General features: G+C 36.8%; 1 protein-coding gene across 1 annotated transcript; it reads right to left on the reverse strand.

Annotated features, from left to right (window-relative positions):
* Positions 1–914: 914 nt before the first annotated feature.
* LOC124844811 (Galactose oxidase/kelch repeat superfamily protein) lies at positions 915–21,593 on the reverse strand. Its single transcript, XM_088106276.1, has 20 exons — positions 21,388–21,593; positions 21,207–21,293; positions 21,062–21,130; positions 20,835–20,967; positions 20,396–20,442; positions 20,206–20,292; positions 18,245–18,306; positions 16,235–16,277; positions 16,003–16,083; positions 15,376–15,492; positions 14,975–15,080; positions 14,730–14,793; positions 14,473–14,515; positions 14,118–14,348; positions 13,873–14,034; positions 11,930–12,055; positions 10,768–10,911; positions 10,485–10,571; positions 1,376–1,444; positions 915–1,284 (listed from the first exon to the last, which is right to left on the reverse strand). Exons 1-20 carry the CDS (start codon positions 21,517–21,519, stop codon positions 1,192–1,194), a joined length of 1,983 nt encoding a protein of 660 aa, XP_087962402.1. The 5' UTR covers positions 21,520–21,593; the 3' UTR covers positions 915–1,191.
* Positions 21,594–24,405: the final 2,812 nt, after the last annotated feature.

The following is a 24,405-nucleotide window of genomic DNA, read 5'->3' on the forward strand; positions in this document are numbered from 1 at the left end:
ATTTGGTTCCCGCTTGGGGTGTGGCTTCTGGGTACCAACTGAGAGTCATGCGTGGAGCCCATACCAAAAATATCCTTTTTGGAATTTCATCTTAAGCAGCTTTGAAGTTCAAAAGGCGTTATATAAAATTATAATCCTTGCATGCGCAATGAGATTGTATTTATACTTTATACTTTTACATATATATGGGTTCTTAATATAATGTGTATGGTTCTTGACCCTTGGAGAGTGTAGAGACTGCGGTGGGTTCTTCTTTTAAGATACGGTAGCCAGGGAATTTTTTAAACACTTTTTAGTTTTGGCACTACTTCAAACAAAGAACAAGAATAAGAAATAATACAGTTATGTAGCAGAAAGCAATGTCTTGTTAGGCTCTTCTTTTTACGTGCTTAGTTTCTTTCCCTCTTCATATTGCACATGCTATTACTATTCACATAAACAGAAACAAGTGGCAATGTTATGCAATTTGAATCACCATTTTAATAAATCTCTATTTCAAATGATCAGTAGCTTCAAATTTTATATAAAAATGTTTCTCTCTATTTATCATAATATTAAGAATGAATTTATAAGAAAATATTTTAAAATAATATTAATAATGAATTTATAAGAAAATATTTTAAAATGTAAAATACCATTATATTATTGTAAAACATAATTGCATTGAATTGAGCTAAAATGAAATTAGACTTTCTTAACTTTCATCAAATAGCGCGTATATTTTGTCTACTAAAGCAACTATTTCTTTGACGTATTTAATGACCCCTAATAACTTGGTTTGTACTCTAACGCACATTCGTATCTTCAATATACATTTCAGAGCGAAGATAAAAGCACCGAATAAACTTTTTATCACTAGATTAATTCTTAATCAAGGTTCAATATAATCGATTAGATGATGGACACAGACGATAAACAGCTAGAAGTGGATCTCAATTTCAAGCCTAGAAAAATAAGATATTAGATTCACTGTTCTATTTTTTCTATTTTCTATTACGAATTCCGAACTCCATTTCGGGGAGGAAATTCGTGGTGTAGCTGAATTTAGGGTGATTGTTACAGATAGATTACATGTAACGTGACCATGCTACACATTATGTGCGCAATCATCTGAGATAACGACATCAAACTAAATCAAAATTGCATATTACATTCTTGTCGAGACCCACATCTCGCGTGCCGCATCAATTATCAATTTCTAGTTTTCTTCTTTCCTCTCTTCTTTGCACTAGTTTCTGGCCCTTCAGCCTCCTCAGCCTTCTGCTCAGCTTCTAATAGAGCCAGCTGCAGTGTCCAAAGAAAATCATTTTTAGGGGCAAGTTTGACGAAATACTCAACAAAAACGAGGGTAGATGTTTGTGAAACAAAATATTACCTCGTCAAGAATAGGTTTTAGCTCCCTGTACCGTGCTTCAGCGAGATCAAAACCATCCTTGCGGAGTTCCTATTACAGCAGAATTTTACGACTTAGACATGAGGCATTCATCAGTATACATATGTATTTGTTTGTATATATGAGAAAGAACCTTAAATTAGAGCCAGATGAATATCAAAATAATTATATTCCCGTTCATTTCAAACTGGAAAATTACAATATTAGGGTGTACTTGTTCAAGAACTAAAAATGAAGCAGGGCAGATTTCGAACATAATTAGCACTGCAGTTTCATGGTACAACTCATTTACATTCCGTCTCACAAAATCTGGACCCACAGAATGAATTTGATGTTACCCTTCTCATTTATATTGTGTTTTCACAATCCTCCGAATTTTTCCTCCACTAAAACCTGCACAGCCTTGGTCCTTCCGGTGTCTAGTTTACCTCTTTCCAGGAGTTTACATTCAATCCCAGATTTGACCAAATTATGAAATATTGCAAATTTAAAAGTATTATTAAAATTCTTATCATGCAAAATCTGTTATAAAAATGCAAACCAAGAGAGTAAAACCACAAAAAAATGTAAAAAAAAAGCAATAAAATGGATTTTGTTCCGCAAAATGGATTGCTTGTACTGAGTGCAAATGAATGATGAGCTCAACAAATACCTGGAAACTCTAAGCAAATCCTCATGTCCAAAATAATGTACTTTTCCAACGAAGTTGTGCATTTTACAAATCAACTATCATTATTTTGTGTTTTGTCATCCAAGTTTTTCTGTACTTGCATTTTACTGTTATTTATCAAATTTTGTGCATTTTACCAATCCTTTAAATGTCTAATGGTGTGCAATCGAGTCATGGAAAAAAAAAGGCTTTTAAAAAGTGAAATAACTTCATTTTGAAAAAAGTGGTAAAAAATGACGTTATGTTTTTTCTAACCTTTTTTCTGACACATCAGCACATGACTGTACAATTAAGGATTGAAAAAATGTGTGGAAAAAGAAAAATATGACGGTAAACATATGCATATTGCCTATTCATGTGAACAAATGCATGAATATCCAAACTAAGGAAAATAAAAATAAAAATCAAGCCAAATCAGATAAAATATTATTTGTAAACAGATCAGACCCAAATTTTATGACTTTTGAAGTAGTCGGACACTTTGAGCCAAGTCAAACAGAAAAATCAATTGGAGTTTCTTTAGTTCCTCCTGAACTACTTGTTAGTAATATACAGAGCGTGAGCGGCCAATAACAAAGAGGGAGTAAATTGATTTTTAGTTAAAAATAGCTTCTTTTTAAAAAAATCTTGCCTTTTTATAAAGTAACTTCACATAACAGAAAACCACTTCAAATAAAAGCAAGTAAATAAAAGAATATAAGGAAAGAGAAACTTGCAAAAGTGATTTTTATATTGGTTCAAATCAAAAGATCCTAAATCCAATTGTTAATCTCTCTAAAAGAGGGATTAACCAATAACTAATAATAAACCAACAACTTACAATATGGAGTAGAGTAGAGGTTTAGAAAATATCTCTCTTGACAGACAAGAGATGAACAATACTTCCTTTTGACACAAAAGGACGAACCGGCTTAACTTTGCTTAGTAGATATGCTTCTATACTTAGACACACTAAGACAAGCACTTCCTTCCACTTAGCACCAAGTTCACAAGCTCACTTAAAACATAAAGAGTTTAAGCAATGCACTTCATTCTAAAATAGTTTAAGTAACTTCTAAAAGAGATAAAAAATAAAGTATTTATAGGTGTGTGCTTAGTAGATATGCTTCTATACTTAGACACACTAAGACAAGCACTTCCTTCCACTTAGCACCAAGTTCACAAGCTCACTTAAAACACAAAGAGTTCAAGCAATGCACTTCATTCTAAAATAGTTTAAGTAACTTTTAAAAGAGCTCAAAAATGAAGTATTTATAGGTGTGAGATATATTATATCTTAGATAGGTATCTTATGTTTATCTTTTATCTTTAGTTAATTTGTTATTATTTCTTATTTGTACTTTGGACTTAGCCCATATCTCTTCTATTATAAATAGAGTACCCTATGTGTATATTCAACTCAAGGAAGATTATATGGAGTCCATCCTTTGAAGAAGCTTCATCAACCCACTTGAAAGATCATCTTATGTTGAAAGAGCATCCTCAAAGCAATCTCCATCATGGATTTATTCCCCATGGTAACAACTTCATCCACAAAAGGGATGTGCCTGCTGAAGAAGGGGAGGAAGATGCTCCTATGCCTGATGCTACAGATGATGTTGGACCATCAAGAGCTCATGAAGGCTCATCCTCATCTATGGAGGAAAATATTGCAACTCTCACTAGGAAGATGGAGGAAATGTACAACCTCCAAGCCACAAGGCATTAAGAATTGCTCTCACTTCATGTTGCTCAGCATGAACAAATGTGTGGCCTCATTAGTGACAGATAATAGGCTGACTAATATTGAGCGTGTTAGACCGTTATTAGTCTATGAGAGAAGAAAGAAACATAGTTAGTTGGTCTAACTGTTTGGGCAGTTAGAGGGCGCGGGGAAAAGCTTTTGAACTTGTATAAATAGTTGTGATCAGTTGGGGGAGGGATCTTTTTTGGACCTTAGTGAATTTGCTGATCAGGACTCATTGTCCTGAGGGGGAGAGGTTAAGCTCTCTGTATTCTTTTTGTTGATTGAAAGTGAATAAAAGAAGCATTTCTTTGTCAGAGAGTGTGTTTGCAGAGTAAGGAGTGAGTTTTTCCTAGGTTCTTGGATAAAGAACCTAACATTTGGTCCGACCTGCCGGATCCGAAGGGAAGAGAGAATCAGTGATGGACGGACAGTCATCGGAGGATAGGGTGGATAACCTGGAGATAACGGTGGAAGGAATTAAAGAGGAAACGGCGGCGATAAGGCGAGACATTCAACAGATGATGAGGATGATGAGCGGAGGCCCGAATAATCACGGAGGAGGGTCGGAGAAGGGAAGTACGTCCGTGAATGACAATCACGAGCATAGCGACAGCAGGGGAGTGCATCAAAATTGGAGGAAGAGGGTGGAATTACCTGGGTTTGATGGGCAAGAGCCGCACAGTTGGATTAATCGGGCAGAGCGTTTTTTCGATATTCAGAAAGTGGCAGATGATGATAAAGTTGAACTCGCATATATCAGCATGGAGGGTAGTGCAAGCTACTGGTTCAAGATTTGGAAAGAAAAGGCCAAGAATAGGTCTTGGACGGGATTAAAGGCATCACTGATTAATCGATTTGGAGGAGGGTTTCGGGGCACGGTGTACGAACAATTAGCACCTTTACGTCAAGAAGGTTCGGTGGAGGAATTCGCCAGGAATTTTGAGGTATTGCTGGGGCAGACGCAAGGATTGACGGAGGAGTTGACACTAGGATTTTTTTTGGCGGGATTGAAGGAAGAGGTCAAGGGCCAAGTACGCATCCAGGCCCCCAAGGAATTGGAGGAGGCGATCAGGGTTGCGAGAGATGTGGAGGACGCGACGGTACGAACGCGAGGAGGAGGTTGGAATGGCGTAAAAATGAGTGGGGGAGGATCGCGACCCACAACGACAGTGATTCGCGAAGAAATGGAGCGACCCACCGTTAATAGATCGGGAGGAGTGGACGGGAGTGCGGCGAATCGAAGAGAAGGGCCGTTACCGGCAACGGGCCAGAGAGGCGGAAATGTTGGGGGTGGCGATAATCGGGGGAGAATAGTTCGAAATTTGCCCTATCCGGAATTCTTGAAAAGACGAGAGGAGGGACGATGTTTCCGGTGCGGCGGCCCCTTCGCTCCAGGACATCGCTGCTCGGAGAAAAGTTTGAGAGTACTCTTGTTGGCGGAAGACGAGGAGGATGTGGTTATCGAAGGTGAATCTCCGGAGGGGGATTGCATGGAACTGTCGGCGTGCTCGGCGGAAGGGATGACGTCGCCGACAACCATGAAGCTCGCAGGGAGAATCGGAGAGAAGCCAGTGCTAATTCTCATTGATAGCGGGGCCAGCCATAATTTCGTGAGCCGACGGGTGGCAGAGGAGATGAGACTTCCGGTGACCGACACAGCGCCATACGCGGTGAGTCTCGGGGACGGACGGAGGAGGATGTCAAGAGGGCGTTGTGAGGGGGTACCGATCAACATCGGGGAAAATACGGTGGTGGCAGACCTTTACGTCTTCGAGCTGGGTGGAGTAGATGTTATATTGGGAATTGCATGGTTGGCAACGTTGGGGGAGGTGATTATAAATTGGAGGGAGATGTCTATGATATATACCATGGGAGACAAGAGGATTAGAGTGCAGGGGGACCCAGCTCTGGCCCGACAGCTGGTGGAACCCCAGGAACTGAAGAAGGTAGTGGATGCTGACTCATTGTTCCTTGTGTGGGAAGTGGGGCAGCTGGAAAAGCAGAGAGACGACACGTGTCCAGGAGAGCTCACGGGGGAACAGCAGACCGAATTGAAGGCTGTGTTACAGACCCACTGCGGGGTATTTCAGGAGCGAGAAGGCTTGCCTCCGAGACGTGATTTGGAGCATCGGATTGTCCTTAAGAAGGGTGAGGATCCCGTCAACGTGAGGCCATACAGATATTCTTATTTTGTGAAGGAGGAGATAGAGAAGCAAGTGGCGGATATGTTGAAGGTGGGGATTATTCGTCCCAGCAGAAGCCCATACTCCAGTCCAGTCATTCTAGTGAAAAAGAAGAATGGTAGCTGGCGATTCTGCGTCGATTACCGAGCACTTAACAAGGCAACTGTCCCCGATCAGTACCCCATTCCTGTGATAGAGGAGTTGTTGGACGAGCTGCATGGCGCCAAATACTTTTCTAATATAGATTTGAAGGCCGGGTATCATCAAATCCGAATGGGAGAGGAAGATATCCTGAAAACGGCGTTCCGCACCCATCAGGGTCACTTCGAATTTTTGGTGATGCCCTTTGGGCTCACCAACGCCCCAGCAACTTTCCAGAACGCCATGAACAACCTGTTGCAGCCCTTCCTCAGGCGATTTGTACTAGTTTTTTTCGATGATATCCTCGTGTATAGTCGGACATGGGAAGATCACCTTGAACAGCTGGACTCGGTGTTGCAGTTACTGGGACAGCAGAAATGGGTAGCCAACCAAAGTAAATGCGAGTTTGGGAAGCAACAAATTGGCTACTTAGGACACGTAATATCGGAAAGAGGAGTGGAGATGGACACGGAGAAGGTGCAGGCGGTGTTAGGGTGGAGAGAACCAAGGAATTTAAAGGCTTTGAGGGGGTTTCTAGGCCTCACGGGTTATTATCGCCGATTTGTGAAGGGATATGGGAGAATGGCGAAACCGCTGACAGACTTGCTAAAAAAGGGGAGTTTTGAGTGGTCACCAGCCGCACAGACAGCCATGGAGAATTTGAAAACAGCCATAACCACGGCACCAGTTTTGACTCTTCCAGATTTTAACCAAGAGTTTCATCTGGAATGTGATGCCTCGGGAATAGGTGTGGGAGCAGTACTCATGCAGAATAAAAAACCTATTGCTTTCTTCAGTAAAGCGTTATCGGTGGGATCTCTGAGTAAGTCAGTATATGAAAAGGAACTTATGGCTTTGGTAATGGCCATTCAACACTGGAGGCCCTACTTATTGGGACGGCGGTTTGTGGTATATACCGATCAACGCAGTTTGAAATACCTGCTGGAACAACGAATCACAACCCACAGCCAGCAGAATTGGATAGCTAAGCTCATGGGTTATGATTTTGACATAGTATACAAGGTGGGGAGCTCAAACAAAGTGGCTGATGCCCTCTCAAGGAAAGGGGAAGGAGTTACGGAGGATATGGAGTTGCAAGCCATCTCACGGCCTTATTGGTATGATTTCAGCGAGGTGTTAAAAGAAGTTGAGGAAGATGAAGCACTACAAAAGGTGGTTCAGGAGATTAAGGAGGACCCAAATAGTCGCACACCATATACTCTGGAGAATGGACGACTCCATTATAGAGGAAGGTTGATGCTATCCGCTACATCTAGTTGGATTCCCAAATTATTGGCCGAATTCCATGTGACCAGCATAGGCGGACATTCAGGTGTGTTCAGGACGTATAGGAGGCTGGCCCAGTCCTTATACTGGGGGGGAATGAAGAAAACAGTGACAAACTTCGTTGCTGGATGCGTAATATGCCAGCAACATAAATATATGGCAGCATCACCGCAGGGTCTACTCCAACCTCTGCCTATTCCTCAGGCAGTGTGGGAAGAGGTGAGCATCGATTTCATTGTCAAATTACCAAAATCTCACAGTTACGATGCAATTTTAGTGGTGGTGGACAGATTGAGTAAGTATGGACATTTTATAGCATTAAAACATCCCTATTCAGCAAGAACAGTGGCGGAGGTTTTTGTTCAAGAGGTGGTTAGGTTGCATGGAATTCCGGTGTCGATTGTGAGTGACAGGGACCCCCTGTTCCTTAGTATATCCTGGAAAGAATTGTTTAAGATGCAAGGAACACAATTGAAGATGAGTACGGCATATCATCCAGAGACTGATGGACAAACGGAGGTCTTGAACCGCATTGTAGAAGGATATTTGAGGTGTTTCTGCTCTGAGCAGCCCAAAAACTGGAGAATGATGTTACCATGGGCTGAATACTGGTACAACACCAGTTACCAGGGCGCTGCCAAGTGCTCTCCCTTCGAGATTGTTTATGGCAGGGCACCCCCATCATTGAGCAGGTTTATTCCGGGGGAGACAGCGGTGGAAACAGTGGCTCAGGACTTAATAACCCGAGATGAGGCTCTGCGACAATTAAAATTCCATTTAAGCAGGGCACAGGATATGATGGTGGGCCAGGCAAATAAAAAAAGGAGAGAGGTAGACATTCAAGTGGGGGATTGGGTCTACTTAAAAATCAGACCGCACAGGCAATCGTCTATGCCTGTAAGATTACATCCAAAACTTGCAGCTAGGTACTATGGGCCATTCCAGGTGATTCAGCAAATTGGGAAGGTCGCCTATCGTTTACAGTTACCTGAAACAGCTAGGATACACCCTGTTTTTCATGTGTCCCAGTTAAAAAAAGCGGTGGGAGAGAAAAAATTAGAAGGGGAGTTGCCTGCAGAGTTACAGGCGGATGGACCCAGTTATTGGCCAGTGAAAGTCCTAGAAAGGAGAACCAGACAGCAGGGTGGTGAGCCTATACACCAAGTATTAGTGCAGTGGCAGGAAGGAGGAAGAGATGGAGCAACTTGGGAAGACGTGGAAACGATGCAGGATCAATATCCAGAATTCAACCTTGGGGACAAGGTTGCTGAAGGAGGGGGGAGTAATGTTAGACCGTTATTAGTCTATGAGAGAAGAAAGAAACATAGTTAGTTGGTCTAACTGTTTGGGCAGTTAGAGGGCGTGGGGAAAAGCTTTTGAACTTGTATAAATAGTTGTGATCAGTTGGGGGAGGGATCTTTTTTGGACCTTAGTGAATTTGCTGATCAGGACTCATTGTCCTGAGGGGGAGAGGTTAAGCTCTCTGTATTCTTTTTGTTGATTGAAAGTGAATAAAAGAAACATTTCTTTGTCAGAGAGTGTGTTTGCAGAGTAAGGAGTGAGTTTTTCCTAGGTTCTTGGATAAAGAACCTAACAGAGCGTCATTTAGAAGAAGAGTATGATGATGGATCTAGTGAAGAATTTTAGAATTGTACTTCTATTTAAGTAATAATGAAATTTTGCTTATTCACTGTTGAATTATGGAGGGGGAGCTCCTTGATGATTGGATTGATAAATTGAGGGGGAGCTTCTACTTAGTTGCATGCATGTGTTTAGGGGAAGTTATTCTGTTTTTTATTCTAATAAAAAAAGGGAGAGAAGAAAGGTTAAGTGTTAAAGCATTATAATTCTCCTTTAATGTTTTTTTGTCTAAGTTATAAATGTGCAGGTATTGACAAAAGCTTTAAACCAGGATTTTGATCATAAAAAAGGGGAAGATTGTTAGGAATAGGCTAATGTAAAGCCAAAAGGATTTTGATGATGAAGGGCTTAAAGACTCGAATAATCGATTATCACTTGGGATAAAGTAAAAACTAGAAATGATCTGATTCGCAGATAATCGATTATCTCCAAGGATGATCGATTATCCTCGAAAAATATGTTTTGCCAAGTTTCGCAAATAATCAATTATCATCTAGGATAATAGATTATCTCAGGAAAATTATCTTTCAAAATACTTGGGATAATCGATTATCCATGGCAGTTGCAAGAAGACTCTTGATATTCGGACCTAATTATGAACCTTTCCTATAAATACTTCACTTCTGAGCTCTTTTAAAAGTTTCTGAAAATGTTTCAGAACGAAGTGCATTGCTTGAACTCTCTGTGTTCTAAGTGAGCTTGTGAACTTGGTGCTAAGTGGAAGGAAGTGCTTGTCTTAGTGTGTCTAAGTGTAGAAGCATATCTACGAAGCAAAGTTAAGCTCGTTCAACCTTTTGTGTCAAAAGAAAGTTTTGTTCATCTCTTGTTTGTCAAGAGAGGTGTTTCCTAAACCTCTACTCTAATCCATATGGTAAGTTGTTGGTTTATTATTAGTTATTGGTTTATAATTAGTTATTGGTTAATCCCTTTTTGAGAGAAATTAACAATGGGACGTAGGATCTTTTGATATGAACAAGTGTAAAACTGTGCAAGCTTCTCTTTCCTTATACTCTTTTATTTACTTGCTTTTATTTGAATTTTCTATTATGTGAAGTTACTTTATAAAAAGGGAAGATTTTTTTAAAAAGAAGTTATTTTTAACGAAAAACCAATTCACCACCTCTTGGTTATTGTCCGCTCACTAGACATTCCACTACGTATTACTAACACTACTTATATCCAGACATAAGATAATTAGAAACAAAATAAATATGGAAAGGGCTAAACAAGTTGTTCAGAGGGAAGAGAAGGAAAAAGTAGTATCCGTTAAAGGGGACCGGCCAAATAAATAGGGGGGATAAGGGTGAAAATAGTCCATTATAGAATCAGAAAGTTCAAATTAAAGGGAAAACTCAATAAAGTTGTTCATTTCCTTTGCTTGTTTAATATAATTATACAGGTTATAAAGGAATAATAGAACTCTAAAGAAAAGAGAAAACTTACTTTTCCAGTGTGTTGAGTATGTTCATGGGCTGCCATTTGCCAATACATATTTGTACGCCTGTAGAAATCCCTCAGGGATTCTCCTGGCTGTACATGCAAAAAGAAATCAATTAAGAAAGATGGGCGAAGAAGAAAAATACTAATTGAAAGCCCAGAGATGCTTCCAAAGGCACAAACAAAACCACATATATAATACAATCAAAGCCCAGTGTATTGAGTATACACTAGTTTCAATGTTTTAACCAACAGTCTCAAAGGTCTTTAAAAACTAACAATGCATTACCATTGGTGTTCTCTGTGAATCGGACAAGCCAAGACTGGCTCTAATCTGCTCTATCCGTGACCTCCTTTCTTTCCTCCGCAGATTCTTTCCAACACCTTTGATTAGAGCAACAGCATCTCCCACCTCAACTGATGCATTCTGAGCCTGGTAGTGATCAAAAGGTAAAGCCAACTTAATGATGTAGGAAACCTTGTTTGGAGAAAAATAAACTCCGGTCATGAAAAGTTTATCTCACGTGTTTGAATATTATTATCTGTATTGAATAGCAATTCTTGTTTTAAGGAAAATACCTTAGAAATGATTAATATCTATCACGAATTACAATTTTTTAGCAAAAGCAAATCTGGTTTCACAAGGAACTGGTTCAACGAGTTTATTTTTTTGCCCATCAAAATATCATTCACTGCAAGCTGTTAAAGATACAGAACCACGTAGCAAAAAACATCTAAGAGAGAACCACTTTTGTTATCATTCAGATCTTAACAAGAAAAATAGGAGTAAATGCTTCAAAATATGCAGCAAAAGAGAGAAAGAAATCAACAGCTCACTACCCAATAGAAATAATGAAACCAAAGTATAGAGGCAGAATTCCAAAACAATAGTTCTGTTGTTTTCTTCCCTTTTTCTGTTGTTAGATTTAATAAATTAATTCCCCTTATTGTGTTCACAGATGTCCCCTTTAATAGAAAACCTAAATTCCTTTTTAATTTATAAAATTATTACAACTAACTCAAAATGCTATCACCCTTACATATTCATCAACAAATGATGTTCGCTCGTGGATGGTGTGGTCAAAAGCCAGTTCTATCCTTTTTCAACCTTATGTATTGAGAAAAGGGGGAAAACCCTTCATTTGGTGAAGTTGCAAGGAAGATTCAATTTGGTGCCCAGCCATTCAAACCTCAAATTCAGCTTTACACCATATAAATAATTTCCACCCTTTTATGTAATCCAAACATAATGAACAAATAAGGGAATGCCGTTTGACCATAACATACCCGAGGCAACAAGGCCTAGCACTATTTTGGGGCTGATCGCAGCCTAGTTTATTTTTCTAAAAACAAGGGTTTTGACTAGGTTTCCAATATGTGAATAAAACAAAGGAGAAGAAGAAAAAACTCATTCATTTTTTTCTTGCTTGAATTAAAGTTAGAATGTGCACCTCTTCCTCCTCCTCTTCCTCATCATCATCCTCATTAGTTGAAGTCTCACCATCGGACTCATCTTCATCACCATCTTCATCTTCTTCATCATCTTCTGAAGCTTCCACCCATTCAGATTCTGAAGCCTGGGTTGATGAAACTTCAAGTCAGATTAAAGCAAATAAAACAAATATGTGTATTTAATCAGCAAATTAGAATCACAATATATACTTAGATTAAATAAGCTGAATCAACAAAAACTATATTAACAGCATCAGCTATTCACCATAACTCATTGACATCAGAAGATAAATCACCCAGTTCACCACATTATAATTTGTAATTAAATTCTGAGGTATATTCCCAAATTATTTTAGGAGAAAAACAAGAAAGGCATCTCTTCCTTCAGTGGTTAAATCTAATTTTTGGGACGAGACAAAGTATCAATAAAAAATTAAGATCATAAGATATAACTTTGTCAAAAATCGTTGTAATTTGATAGATCTAATCATCAGCACATATTTATTTGTGACCTTTTTAATAATACTAGGTGTTGTGGGAGTAATGAGGAGTCCGGGACCTTTGGAACTGGGTAGGTACAGACATTCACCAATTTTATACTAGCAGACTTGTATCAAGCAACAACTCAGATTATTTCTTGCTTAACCATTTATTATCAGAGAAAAAGACAGACAGAGCTCCTAAAACAGAAGAATATGATATTTAGTTAAGAACAGAAAATGTATAATTATGTAAGAGAATTGGGTACATTTGATTTCCTACAGGTATAATATAATATAATTACTTTGAATATATAGTATAACATGCTATAGCGGCCCATGGCCACTATTTGCACTGCCATAGTGTTGCACTTTTCTGTAGCAGCGTCAGTGGCCACAATAAGGGCATTCGCTGTACCACTGCACCACTATACTGAAGGTGTCCAATATCCTGAGAATGAACTCCAAGATTAATGTTAGAGGGGCATCTTATGAAAGGTCAATTTATAAAAAAAAAGGGTTTCCGCTAGATGAAAACCCTTTCAAAGTTCATGATTATCATGCCACATTTATCTCCTCTCCAACCCTGTGACCCCTCCATGACCCTTGTCATTATGTGACGATCTCTCCAGCAACTAGTCTAACAGTTTTTTGTACTTTTCCTTTTCTCTCTTCCTTTAGATTTTTCTTGCAATATTGTGCTCATATTCTCAATCATCTGTTTTATGTAAAACCATTTTTTTTGTATTTGTGTCTAATGGGATTATTTTTCTATTTTCATCTCTTTGCTCCATCTGTCTACATTCTCTGTTAATTGTCACTCTGGTCTAAGTCTCTGATGTATTTAAGTCATCTATCTCCTAAAAATCCAAACACATTAATTCCTTATGTCTCTATCTCTTTAGTAAGACATTGTTAGGATATAGTGTGGTAGGGTATAATGGGTAATGGGTTTAGGATAGAAGGTGGAGGAATTGTATAAATAGTACCCTGTTATGTTGTGAGAGGGGCTTTTTGGAATATTCTTTTGTGAAATCTGGACTTTGGCCAGAAGAGGGGGATTAGGCCTCTGCTAGGGCTAAGAGGGGAATTAGGCCTCCATTAGCGCTATCTATGTACCTTCTTTCAGTATCAATACAGAAACCATTGTTTTACAGTGTTATTTCTTGTTTGTTAGTGCGAGAGTGTTTGTTCTAGCTAGGTTTCAAACCCAAGTACCTATTAGACATGGTATTCTTCATTACTATTTACTCAAATGTTTGGCTAAGAGCTAAGACCTATAGTTTTTTATTATAAATCATGAACATGTCAAGTATTTTTAACTTTTTTTAGTATTTACATGCATTTAGTATAATTATGTAAACTGTAAGCATATTTGAAAATAGTGGTATCCAAAATTTATAACTACCGTATAGAACATATGCATATATTGGAAAAAAGTAGGTAAGAAAAAACTAACAGACCGGTATAATGCACTTCCATTCATCAAGTTTGCTAAGGTTCAAAGAATACAGATCGTCAAGAGTGATTTCTTGATCTTTAATCTCCATCATTCCACCATATATATATAACGTGTCCCTTCCAACTGCCATGCAAGCATTAATACGACCACATGGCTTCACTACCTAAAGAATTTGGAGGAAAAAAGCAATTAATCAATGACCAGGTAAAATTGGTACTTATAAGATAGATCGTCCAAAATAATGACCTCAGGCAAAGAACTTTGAATGTCCAATTTAGCACCAGATTCCTTGGGCTTTCCATCAGAGTTGGTAAGATTTTCACTATCAACAATAGACATGTTTGATGCTATATTTTTGGATATATCATCAATGTTACTTTCTTCATCCTCTGACTCCACAGTTTCTTCTCTTGTTGTACATGCTGGATTTATCTTCTTGTTGACATCATCAGGACAATTTTGTTCAGATTTTTTTAACTGGAAAAAGAATTCAATTTAATTGAGAAACAAAGTAACATGCAAAGCAGTCCACAAGATGAGTTTTAAAATGTGGAGCAATTGTCTTGAGATCAGATGTATATATGCATGACATCCAATCTACCTTATCTTTTGTGGACTTCTCCTTTCTTAACTCCAGAGGATACCTAATTACCCAAACAAGATTAAATAAGCTAATCAGGAAACATTAGATAAGATAGCAGTAGCACACCTATGCTCTAACCAGAAAATCATCAATATACAGAGTAAAATGCAAACTTACAATGACTTAAACTCAAGACCCAACGAAAGAATTCAGTTCACAAATGGCAACTTTAGACTATACCATGCTAGGCACCAACAGAATATGGGAGGACTTACCAGCGATTGGTGTCTAACTGAAACCCGTAAAATTCATTCAAAAACAAGCTCATCATTACATCACCTGCACAGTGTTAATGCAATTAGGATACTAAGCTTACAGCAAGCGTAAACAACAAAATATATATCCTCTAAATGGACTTTGAGTAGACTGTCTGATCTAATGAATTGTTTACAAACATTAGGCCAAAGAGATTACTTCTACATCACTTGCTTGAAAAATATAAGCTGTCAGAAAAGATAACCTTCAACTTCTATATCCACAACGCCACCAAATAGCAGAGCCCTCCTCTTATGAACACACATTGAAAACCCAGCACGGGGACCAGGAGGCATTCCACTTTTCTTCACCTATCAAGAAGGGAGAAAAGATGAAAAAAAAGTTACAAAAAATCAGATAATAAAAGCTTTGTCCTAAGCGTCAGGGGTGTATGAGCCTATGGAGGGAGGAGGTAGAAGCAAATGAGAGACAAATATTACAAAATAAAATTGAAGCATAAAATAAGAAGTCTGTGCTTCCATCGAAGCTGACTAAAGTAATTTTAATTAGTGGGCATGGGAAAGAAAGATACAAGAAAGCTCAAACTTGGCTAAGAAAAGGAATATACAAATTTACTCAATATTAAACTTAACCCCAAAGGACTACCTTGTTCCATTCCCAAGTCTTAGGATCGAGTGACCACATATCTGAATGAACAATTCCTTTCTCAGAGTTGTTCTTATCAGATGAAACTTCTTTTGAATAGCCACCATACAAAAATATCTGCAACAAGAAAAAGAACTCTGAAAAGAAGAAAACATTCTAAACTTCAAAACTACTTTCTAGAGCCACACAAATCAATCACAATTATGAAACAGCACATGAGGGAAAACTTTACTATAGTGATAGGCATAATGATAGATACCCATTAGTTAGTTCTTTACAATATATAGTTAGATAGCCAGTTAAAGAAACAAGGCAAGCTGCCTATAAATAAGAGAGGTGGAGAGAGAGATCTCTTGCCAACATTAAGAGAATTGAAGCCTTTGGGCAATGGGAGGTGCAGACCCTTGAAGATCTTCAGAGCAGGGATTTCTGGTGAACGTAGAGTTGCATAAGGAGCGAATCCAGGTCTCTCAAATTAAAATATATGGAGCAGTGTATTGTTTTCTAGGGAGATTTTCCCTATTTTCCACAAACTAGCTTTTTTTATGGCAGTTCTAACACATAAGTAGAAGTACTACAAAATGAAAATTATTAGCTTCATGTAAGGGAGATCAGTATTTTACTCACATCATCTTGGTAAACAAATAATTGAAAACCACTACGTGCAGTTGGCCACATTGCTCCAGGCTTAGGCTTTATTTCTTGCCACTATAGCACAAAATCACATTGTCATTAATAAAAATTCCCAAACAAAAAATCAACACTTCTACATAAAATGAAACAGCCTGATGTTTTGGTGCTGAACTTGAACAGTAAACAGCATTTTAACAGGACAAGCCAGGTATTTAGATATATTTACCTTGAATTGATCAAGGTCAAATACGAATAGATCATTGTAGTACCTGCATAATGAATTAAAACGTCTTAAAATCTGGCAAAAAGTGATATTTAGTGAATCAATACCAATGACAGGTCTCTCTTGGTAAACAATCTAAAAAACTTTAAACAAAGAACATCAGACACAACATCTAAATTTTATAGGATCAATAACACACAATTGCAATATTTAGAAAGGCAGAAAACAGAAATTCGATAATAAGTTTCTGAACACTGAATCATCCCCACATGTATATTGTAATTAAAACAAGGCACCGATTTCTTTTTCTTAAAATTCCATAAAATAAACTATTATGGATAAATTTAAGAGTAATACATGTGATTTCACAAAAACACCTTCATGTGATTATTCAATTACATTGTGTATGGTGAAACTCTTTATTATTTTATTCACAACGTTTTAGTCAGGACCAATTGCATTCCAAATAATACCCAGTGGGTTAGCTAGGAGTAGCCCAAATAATACTTGAGATTTTTAGTCAGCAGTTGTTGTTGTCCAAATAATACTTGGGTTTTTAACCAAGAGTGGCGCAAGTTCATATAATACTTGGTTGTATCTTGGCAACATTAATTTGTCTAGTGGAACTTGATCTTTTAATTGAGAACTGGACATAGTCTTTATTTATGGGCGATCCAATATAAAAGCAAAGTGTAAATCCTTCTTTCTCTTGTCTCTTCAGATTGTATGTAATTTAATTGTAACTAATCTCAAAAGGAGAGATTTGTAAAAACAAATTTTTGAAGTGTTTTTAAACAGTCCATCTGTCAAACAAGTTGTGCCTGACATTCCTCATCAAATGCAATCTCTTAAGAAAACCACTTGACAGTGCATTTGTCAAGTAAAACTATCATCTAACTCTATCATCATACAATACTTTGAGAAAATTTCAAAAAGCCTTAAAACACAATTCAACTCTCCCTTCTTTTAAAAGCTAAGTAAACAAGGCAAGAATAGTAAGTTAACACTCCAGTTTGACAACCGAGAGTGAGAAAAAGACTGAACCAGAAATTAAGCCCCAACTTAAGGAGAGAGGCCTACACAACCCAGCAACCTATTCTCTATGAATGACATTCTTCCCTTGTTTACTTAGCTTTTAAACATTTCCTCTAACAAAATCTCTAGAAAAATTATGACTTTCACCCTCCTTGTTTCAACTTGCTTCATGTGTGCAAGGGGGTTACAAGTTGAATTACCATCTTGAACCTCATTCACATCATGCTTAATGTATTTTCTTTTGTTATAATTATAGAAATAAAGAGTAGTTATTATATAATCAAGAATATGTGGATCATATATGTATTATTAGAAACATTTTTATTTATTCTTGTGTCACATCTATATTATTAGATGATATCAAATTCTCCTCTATTTACTGTATTGACTCCTTCATCTCAATATATATAAAACATTTGTATATTGTCTCATAAATACATTGTTTCAGCTCCATGTATCTCTCTTTCGTACAGTTTAACAACCTTAATGTTCAATCACCAGCTACCATACATAACCACTTCAAATATTACTCATGATAAGGTATGGAAAGAAAAGAAACTCACGAGTCCCCAAGTGTTGTACATCAATAGTCACACACATGCAAACAAGCTGGCAAGAGCAATTCTTTCCCTTAAAACAAAAATGATTTAACAAAGAGATTGATGTTGCCATGTTATATACATTTACAAGCAGAGAAAAATCAGAAGAAATCCTGTAACTTGAATTCATTAGAAGCTCAAATTCGGCTTCTCGGAGCTTCAATGCCCGTAGACTTAATTTATATTAGATTTCTGATAAGTGAAGGATAATTTATATTAGGACTCACTTTTCAAAACCAGAGCATTTTAATTCAACAATTACCCACAACAAGCTTTTCATTTGCTGCCAAGTTCTCTTATTTTTTCAATGAGAAAGAAAATCACATACATATAATTAACACAGTTCTGTACAATAGAAAAAGTAAGAAGCACTAGCAACCTCACTTCTCGGAGAGTGTCATAGAAACCACCGAAAAGAATAATCTTGTGCTTGTACAATATCTGTAAATTAACCAGATTAATTTGACACAAGGCATTGCAATAAACAAAATACATGATGAAACTGGATTAACATGTATGCCATATATGATATTGGGGGAGGGGGGATGCAATAATTAACTACTAAAATAAAGATTTATGACTATGATATCAAAAACAAGGTTCATAAACGTAGCAATAACAATATAATTCCACATGAGCACAAATAAGTTGGAGTGACATGTAATGCATTTCCTATAAGGCTTTTTTAAAGTGATAACAAAAAGATATTGGAAGACTTGTATTTTGTTTATGTATTTCATTAAATTGTTTGTAGGACTTAACTTAGACAGTTATAAAGCAGCATGCACAAAGATCACTTAAGAAAGATTTTATTTATCCAAAAACACTGTGATAATCGATTATCACTAATGATAATCGATCATCTAATTAAAATCAAGTTTTTTATAAGAGTTCCTTTGATAATAGATTATCACTACTGGTAATCGATTATCATAGCGAAAAAAAATATTTTCGGAAAAGTTTGTGATAATTGATTATCTCTTAAAATAATCGATTATCAATAGTAGTTGTGACTTGACTCTTCAGATTCTTGACCTAATTTTCAAATAAGAAGTTATATTTTTGGGGAGACCTATTTTGAAAACAACTTTTCATTCAGAGGTTCAGGGTTGTGACTACTAAAGAAACTCTCCTGCATCTGTGAGAAAGGGCTTTGAAAAACCTAGTGTGGGTAGAGCAATAACTTTCACCAAGTGGGTTCTTGTGTGATTTAGTGTTGTTGTTCTTAGGAGAAGCTATTCATCCTTTGGGTGACTCAAAGGAAGTGTTTCATTCCTTGTGCGATTCGAGGAAGGTGTTTTTATCTTGTGTCTTCAAGAGAGGTGTTCTCTAAACCTTAAACTTTTTCTTCTATGATTGTAAGTTTGATTTATTTTTAGTGTTTGAGCTCATCCCTCTTTAGAGAGATTATCGTGGGTCTTTTTATCCGAACCAATATTAAATATATGTGTACGAATTTTCTATTCCCTACAATCTTTATTTTAATGAAGTTATTCAAACAAGATAAAAGGTTTTAATTGAACATAAATTTTGAAGAAAACTTCAAAGTATCAATTTTAATCAAACAAACCAATTCATCCTCACTTGGTTTTTGTCCATAGTAAATATTTCATGCTACAATTCTAACCAAGGATACAAAGAATAGATCAGAAAAAACAATCAATAACAAAGATGTTTAATAGGCTCTTATCTACTACAGTTCAAGAATGAATGTTCTGAGCTTGGAAAATGCAATCTAGTAACAAGTGCAAACAATATGATGATCCAAAAAGGTCAGTTCACTGAAAAGACAAAATAAACATTCAATACCTATTTTGTCATCATTAAATGAGATCAGTCTAACAAGAATTCAGATGTGCAAGTAATCCAACCTTGCAATTGTTTAAAGAGAAAACAGCACAAAAGAAACTTATGTATTCTCAATCGCATAATCTTGCACAATTTATTGGGTTATTATTGTTACTTCAACAAGGATAGTAGTTAAATCAGCTTGAGCAACATGATAAAAAAATTGTTCCTTAATTAATTTCTGCCATGGCTGTACTGCACTCTAAAAATGGGAATACTATACTGAAATGAACCAAATCAAGCAATAATGCCGATCATTTAATTTTGATGTTCTAACAGAACTGTATACGTGTTAAGTTCACATAACTTGTAATTCTATTTTCGCATTTGCAATGCAATCCAGACAATAGTATGATGTAATTTAAGTTAAGCAGAATATCATGCATTGTCAGAAACAAACATACCAATAATCTGTTCGATTAAGGATTCAGTAATCTGACACCGTTAAAAGTAAATCAATGAGTGCATTATTTCACATCAGCCAGAGCATACCATTCGATGTCCTGAACGAGGACTAGGGCACCCTTTCAAATTAAGCTGCTCCCACTGATTTGTTTTCAGGTCCAACATCCAAAAATCCTAAACAAATCAAAATCCAAAAACATCACCACATAGTCAAAAATCCAACACACCAAAGCCACATTCACGCCACATAACAGAAGCAATGTAATGCAAGCTTAACCTTGTAGTGATGAAACCGCTCTTGGTTTGGAGACGTAAACTCACCACCTAAAGCACAAACAAAAATGAAACCTCCATAACCACACAAATTTTTTAGAGCAGCCAGCAAAGACAGGTAAATTCAATGACAAAGAACAACAAAATCTTATATTTTGTTTGGATAAACTATTCCAAAGGTACTTCTAGGAAAAGGAAAACAAATAATTATTTTCTTAAGCTGAAACTAACTAACGGACAAAACTATCTAAAGCTAAAACTAGCTTCTCTAACAGACCACTTTTTAATTTAACTTGTAAAAAAGTTATTTTATTTTTCCTTCTTAATTTATATTTCTCATGAAAAAAATTATCCAATCAAACTATAATTCCACTGAATGAGTCAGCTAAGTGAATCACATGAAACTATTCAACTCAGTTAAAAACTAAAGTAAAGTGAATTACCAAAAATATAAATATAATTCTTCCACGCAACCGCTTGGTGAGCACTGCGCGGAGGAGGACTATTAGGACTCGAAACCAATTTCCATTCCAGCTTCTCCACGTCATACCGGAAGAGATCACCGTACACGAAGGTCTGCACAAATTCACATTGCAGCAACAACTCACTCATAAATCATATCAATCACTCAACAAACAAGCACAATAGCTTTTGAATTCAAACTCGTAACCTTGTTGCCATTGTAGAATTCGCCGCCGTAGAGAATCAACTCGGTCTCTTTCAACGGATTGACGGTGAGCTACAAGAGAAGGCGTCAAAACGGAAATCGCAACGGTGAGAGGTGAAAGAGTGAGAAGTGGAGTTAGCGGCGTTACCGAGCAGTTGGAGCGAGGAGAAGGCGCGGGAACGTTGTCGTCGACGTGAACCTCCTTCTTCTTCGCTTCCTCCTTTTGAATGCTCAACTGCATCAATTCAAGAGACGCAAATATACACAAGTTTGTTTGAGGATTTGGTTTGAGAATGGAAAAGTGACGTGAATGGAAATAGAGAGAGTACCAAAATGGCGTCGATATCGTCCTCGGGAGAAAGCTTCTTGGTTTCCCTGCGAGCTTTCTTCTCTTCGGCTTTTACGGTTTTTCTCTCAGTTTTCTCTTTGCCTTTACCGGGTTTCTTCGTCTTCTTCCCCATCTTACTCAGAACGCACAGTGAAGTCTAAACCCCGCGGCGCAACAATGTGCCCTTCCTTAGACCCCGTGTAGCAAATAGTAATTCATATTTTGCATATACTTTTATAGATTAAGGCATTAAATTTTGGATTCATGTTTCTAATAGTTCAATTATAAATTATAAAACAATACTACAATTAAATAAAGTTACACTATAACATTGCAGTCACATCGTTAAGAGAAAAATTAGACGATAAACTCAATTTAAAAATATAAAATATTTAAATATTCTCTATCATAAAAAATTAATAAATACCCAATTAAAACTTTTTAAATCTATCATATACCTAAAACTTAATTAAGCATATTTCTTTTATAAGAACATGTTCTTCATAATATTTGATCTTTGAATTTTATTTTCTTTACTCGTTTGGTCCTCTGTCTCTATCTTATTTTATTCTTTTGAACTTACAAATAATAAGTTTATTTGGTTTATATTTTAGTGAATATTTATCTTCTATTTTTTATATTTAAATTAATTATTTCAATACTTAAATAATTAATATTATAGTGATAATAAAATAATATATTCCATTGAGGCATCTTGAGACTAGGCACCAAATTCAGGGTCAAGTTTAATTTACTTTCATATTCATCAAAATTCTCTACAACTCCTTCGAGATCATCATTCAAAGAGAAATGTTTGAAGGAAAGGCAGTATCAAAATATGCCGTAGCACATCTTCCAAACTTTAACAATCCACTGATGATGATTATAACTGTTCAAGTTTGAAAAAATATAGAACTGAACTCAACACTTATAACTTAGGTTCTGCTTGCTGACAAAAAAAATGTTTGAGAATAATGAGTTTAACATAATGAAAATAAATACAAAGGAAATTGCGAAGACATTAGTGTCGGCATTCTGCTCGCAAGTTTGAGAAAAAAGGACTGCGAACGGAATAATGTTATAATTCGTAAACATGACCATATACAAGATCGTCGAGGATAAACTCTTTAGCAATTCTTATTTTGAAAGTTAACACAAACAAATATACTCTGTTTTGAAATTTAACACAAGTAAATGTAACGTCCAAAATAAGTGTGTACTATCATTCGAAAACGTAAGATGATGTGTATGAAGTTATAAAAGTTAAAAATTATGTTTTGATAAAATGTTCATATAAGACAAGCAGTGTTAAACAATGTATATATATTATATTTAAAAGTAAAAACTTATGTTAAACGTTTTCTTAAAGTAAGAATATTAAATGCATATGACATACTCTACCGGTGTTACTTTGTTTTTTCTCTCTTTATCTTCGTTAATAATAGTGTATCCGCAAGGGCCGGACGCCGTACGGAAGGATCCATATGAGCGGACGCCCAAGCTAATTGGGCGGATCTCCATGCGGACGAGGCGGACGCCCATATCACATGGGCGGACACGACCAGCAAAATCGGACGCCGTACGGAAGAGCCCACATGGGCGGATCCCACATGGGCGGATCTCCGCGGACACGGCCAGCAAAACCGGACGCCGTACCGAAGAGCCCACATGGGCGGATCCCACATGGGCGGATCTCCGTGCGCGCGAGACAGACGCCCATTTCACATGGGCGGACGCCCACGCCCGCCAAAACACTAATCAACATGACTTGAGGAAAAGTAGCCTGGCTTAAAGGTAAATAGAAATTAGAAGCTATCGGGCTGTTTTGGGCCGTGATTAACTTTTCACTAATCCCAAGCCCATAGCGAAAACTATAAATACAGGTCCACGGTGAGTGGTAGATAGGTTACATTGAATGCACATTTATTGCTATCCTTGAGAAAAGCCATTGCTCTGAAACTGACTTTGGCATCGGAGAATCTTTTGCAGGTCTCCACCCCTCAGGATTGAGAGAAAGAACTGAGAATCAGGACAGAAGACCAGCTACCAGGATAAGTGGACAGGAAGACGTGGAGGTTTAGAACTGCACGGCCCTACACATCCGAAACAAATAGTAATACCAAACTTTATTCAAAAGCTCCGCATAAGGATCACAAAGATAAGAGATAGGAAGACATTTTGATAATGTTTCCTTAAAGCTTTATACTCTATCCAAAGTCATTCGCACTATCACTGCAAAAACAATTTGCTCTTCTCAAGACGCAAAATAATACAATCTTCGTACCAAGGTTACTTACTCTCAAGGAAGTCAACTCTCTGAGTAACAAATCTTTCTCGAAGATGTTTATATAAAGGGAACTTGCTGAAAAGGAGATAACAATACAATAACAACAATTCTTTGAATCATTTTTCTTCTAAGTTTACATCGTTTAAGTCTTTCTTTGAAAGAGAAAAAATCTTTTCAAGTTTGCAAATTTCATTATATCGAATATATAATCTTTTGGAGAATCATTTGAATATGTACTTATAAACCAAAAACACTTTGATTGTGTTTGTAAATTAAGAGTGAATTAAAATATTTTTTTGGTTAGTTTAGGTGAATTAAAGAGTCTAGTCAGGTAGACTATTTGGGAACGAGTGGTTGATAAAACTTGGTAAACCAATAGTGGTTGATAATACTTGGTAAACTAATAGTGGTTGATAATACTTATATACCAAGAGTAGTTTATACTCATTGTAAGATTTATTAAAGATTAGTGAAACTCATTAAAAGGTCTTAAAAAAGAATTGGGCATAACTCAAGTTGGAACGAACCGGTATAAAAATATTTGTGTTATTGTTTTGTTTATTAAACATTTTCTTAAACGTTCATTTAAAAACACAAGCGTCTAACAACTAAAGTAGATTATCTAATCCCTGCAATAGTCATTAATCGCTATCTTGTGAAAAGATTTTAAAACACTATTCAATCCTCACTTTATAGTGTTTTCCTTTATTTCCACATACATACAAAGCAATG

This window comes from Vigna umbellata, chromosome 2 (assembly GCF_029865625.1).
Source record: "Vigna umbellata cultivar VRB3 chromosome 2, Vumbellata_1.0, whole genome shotgun sequence".
Lineage (NCBI taxonomy): Eukaryota > Viridiplantae > Streptophyta > Magnoliopsida > Fabales > Fabaceae > Vigna > Vigna umbellata.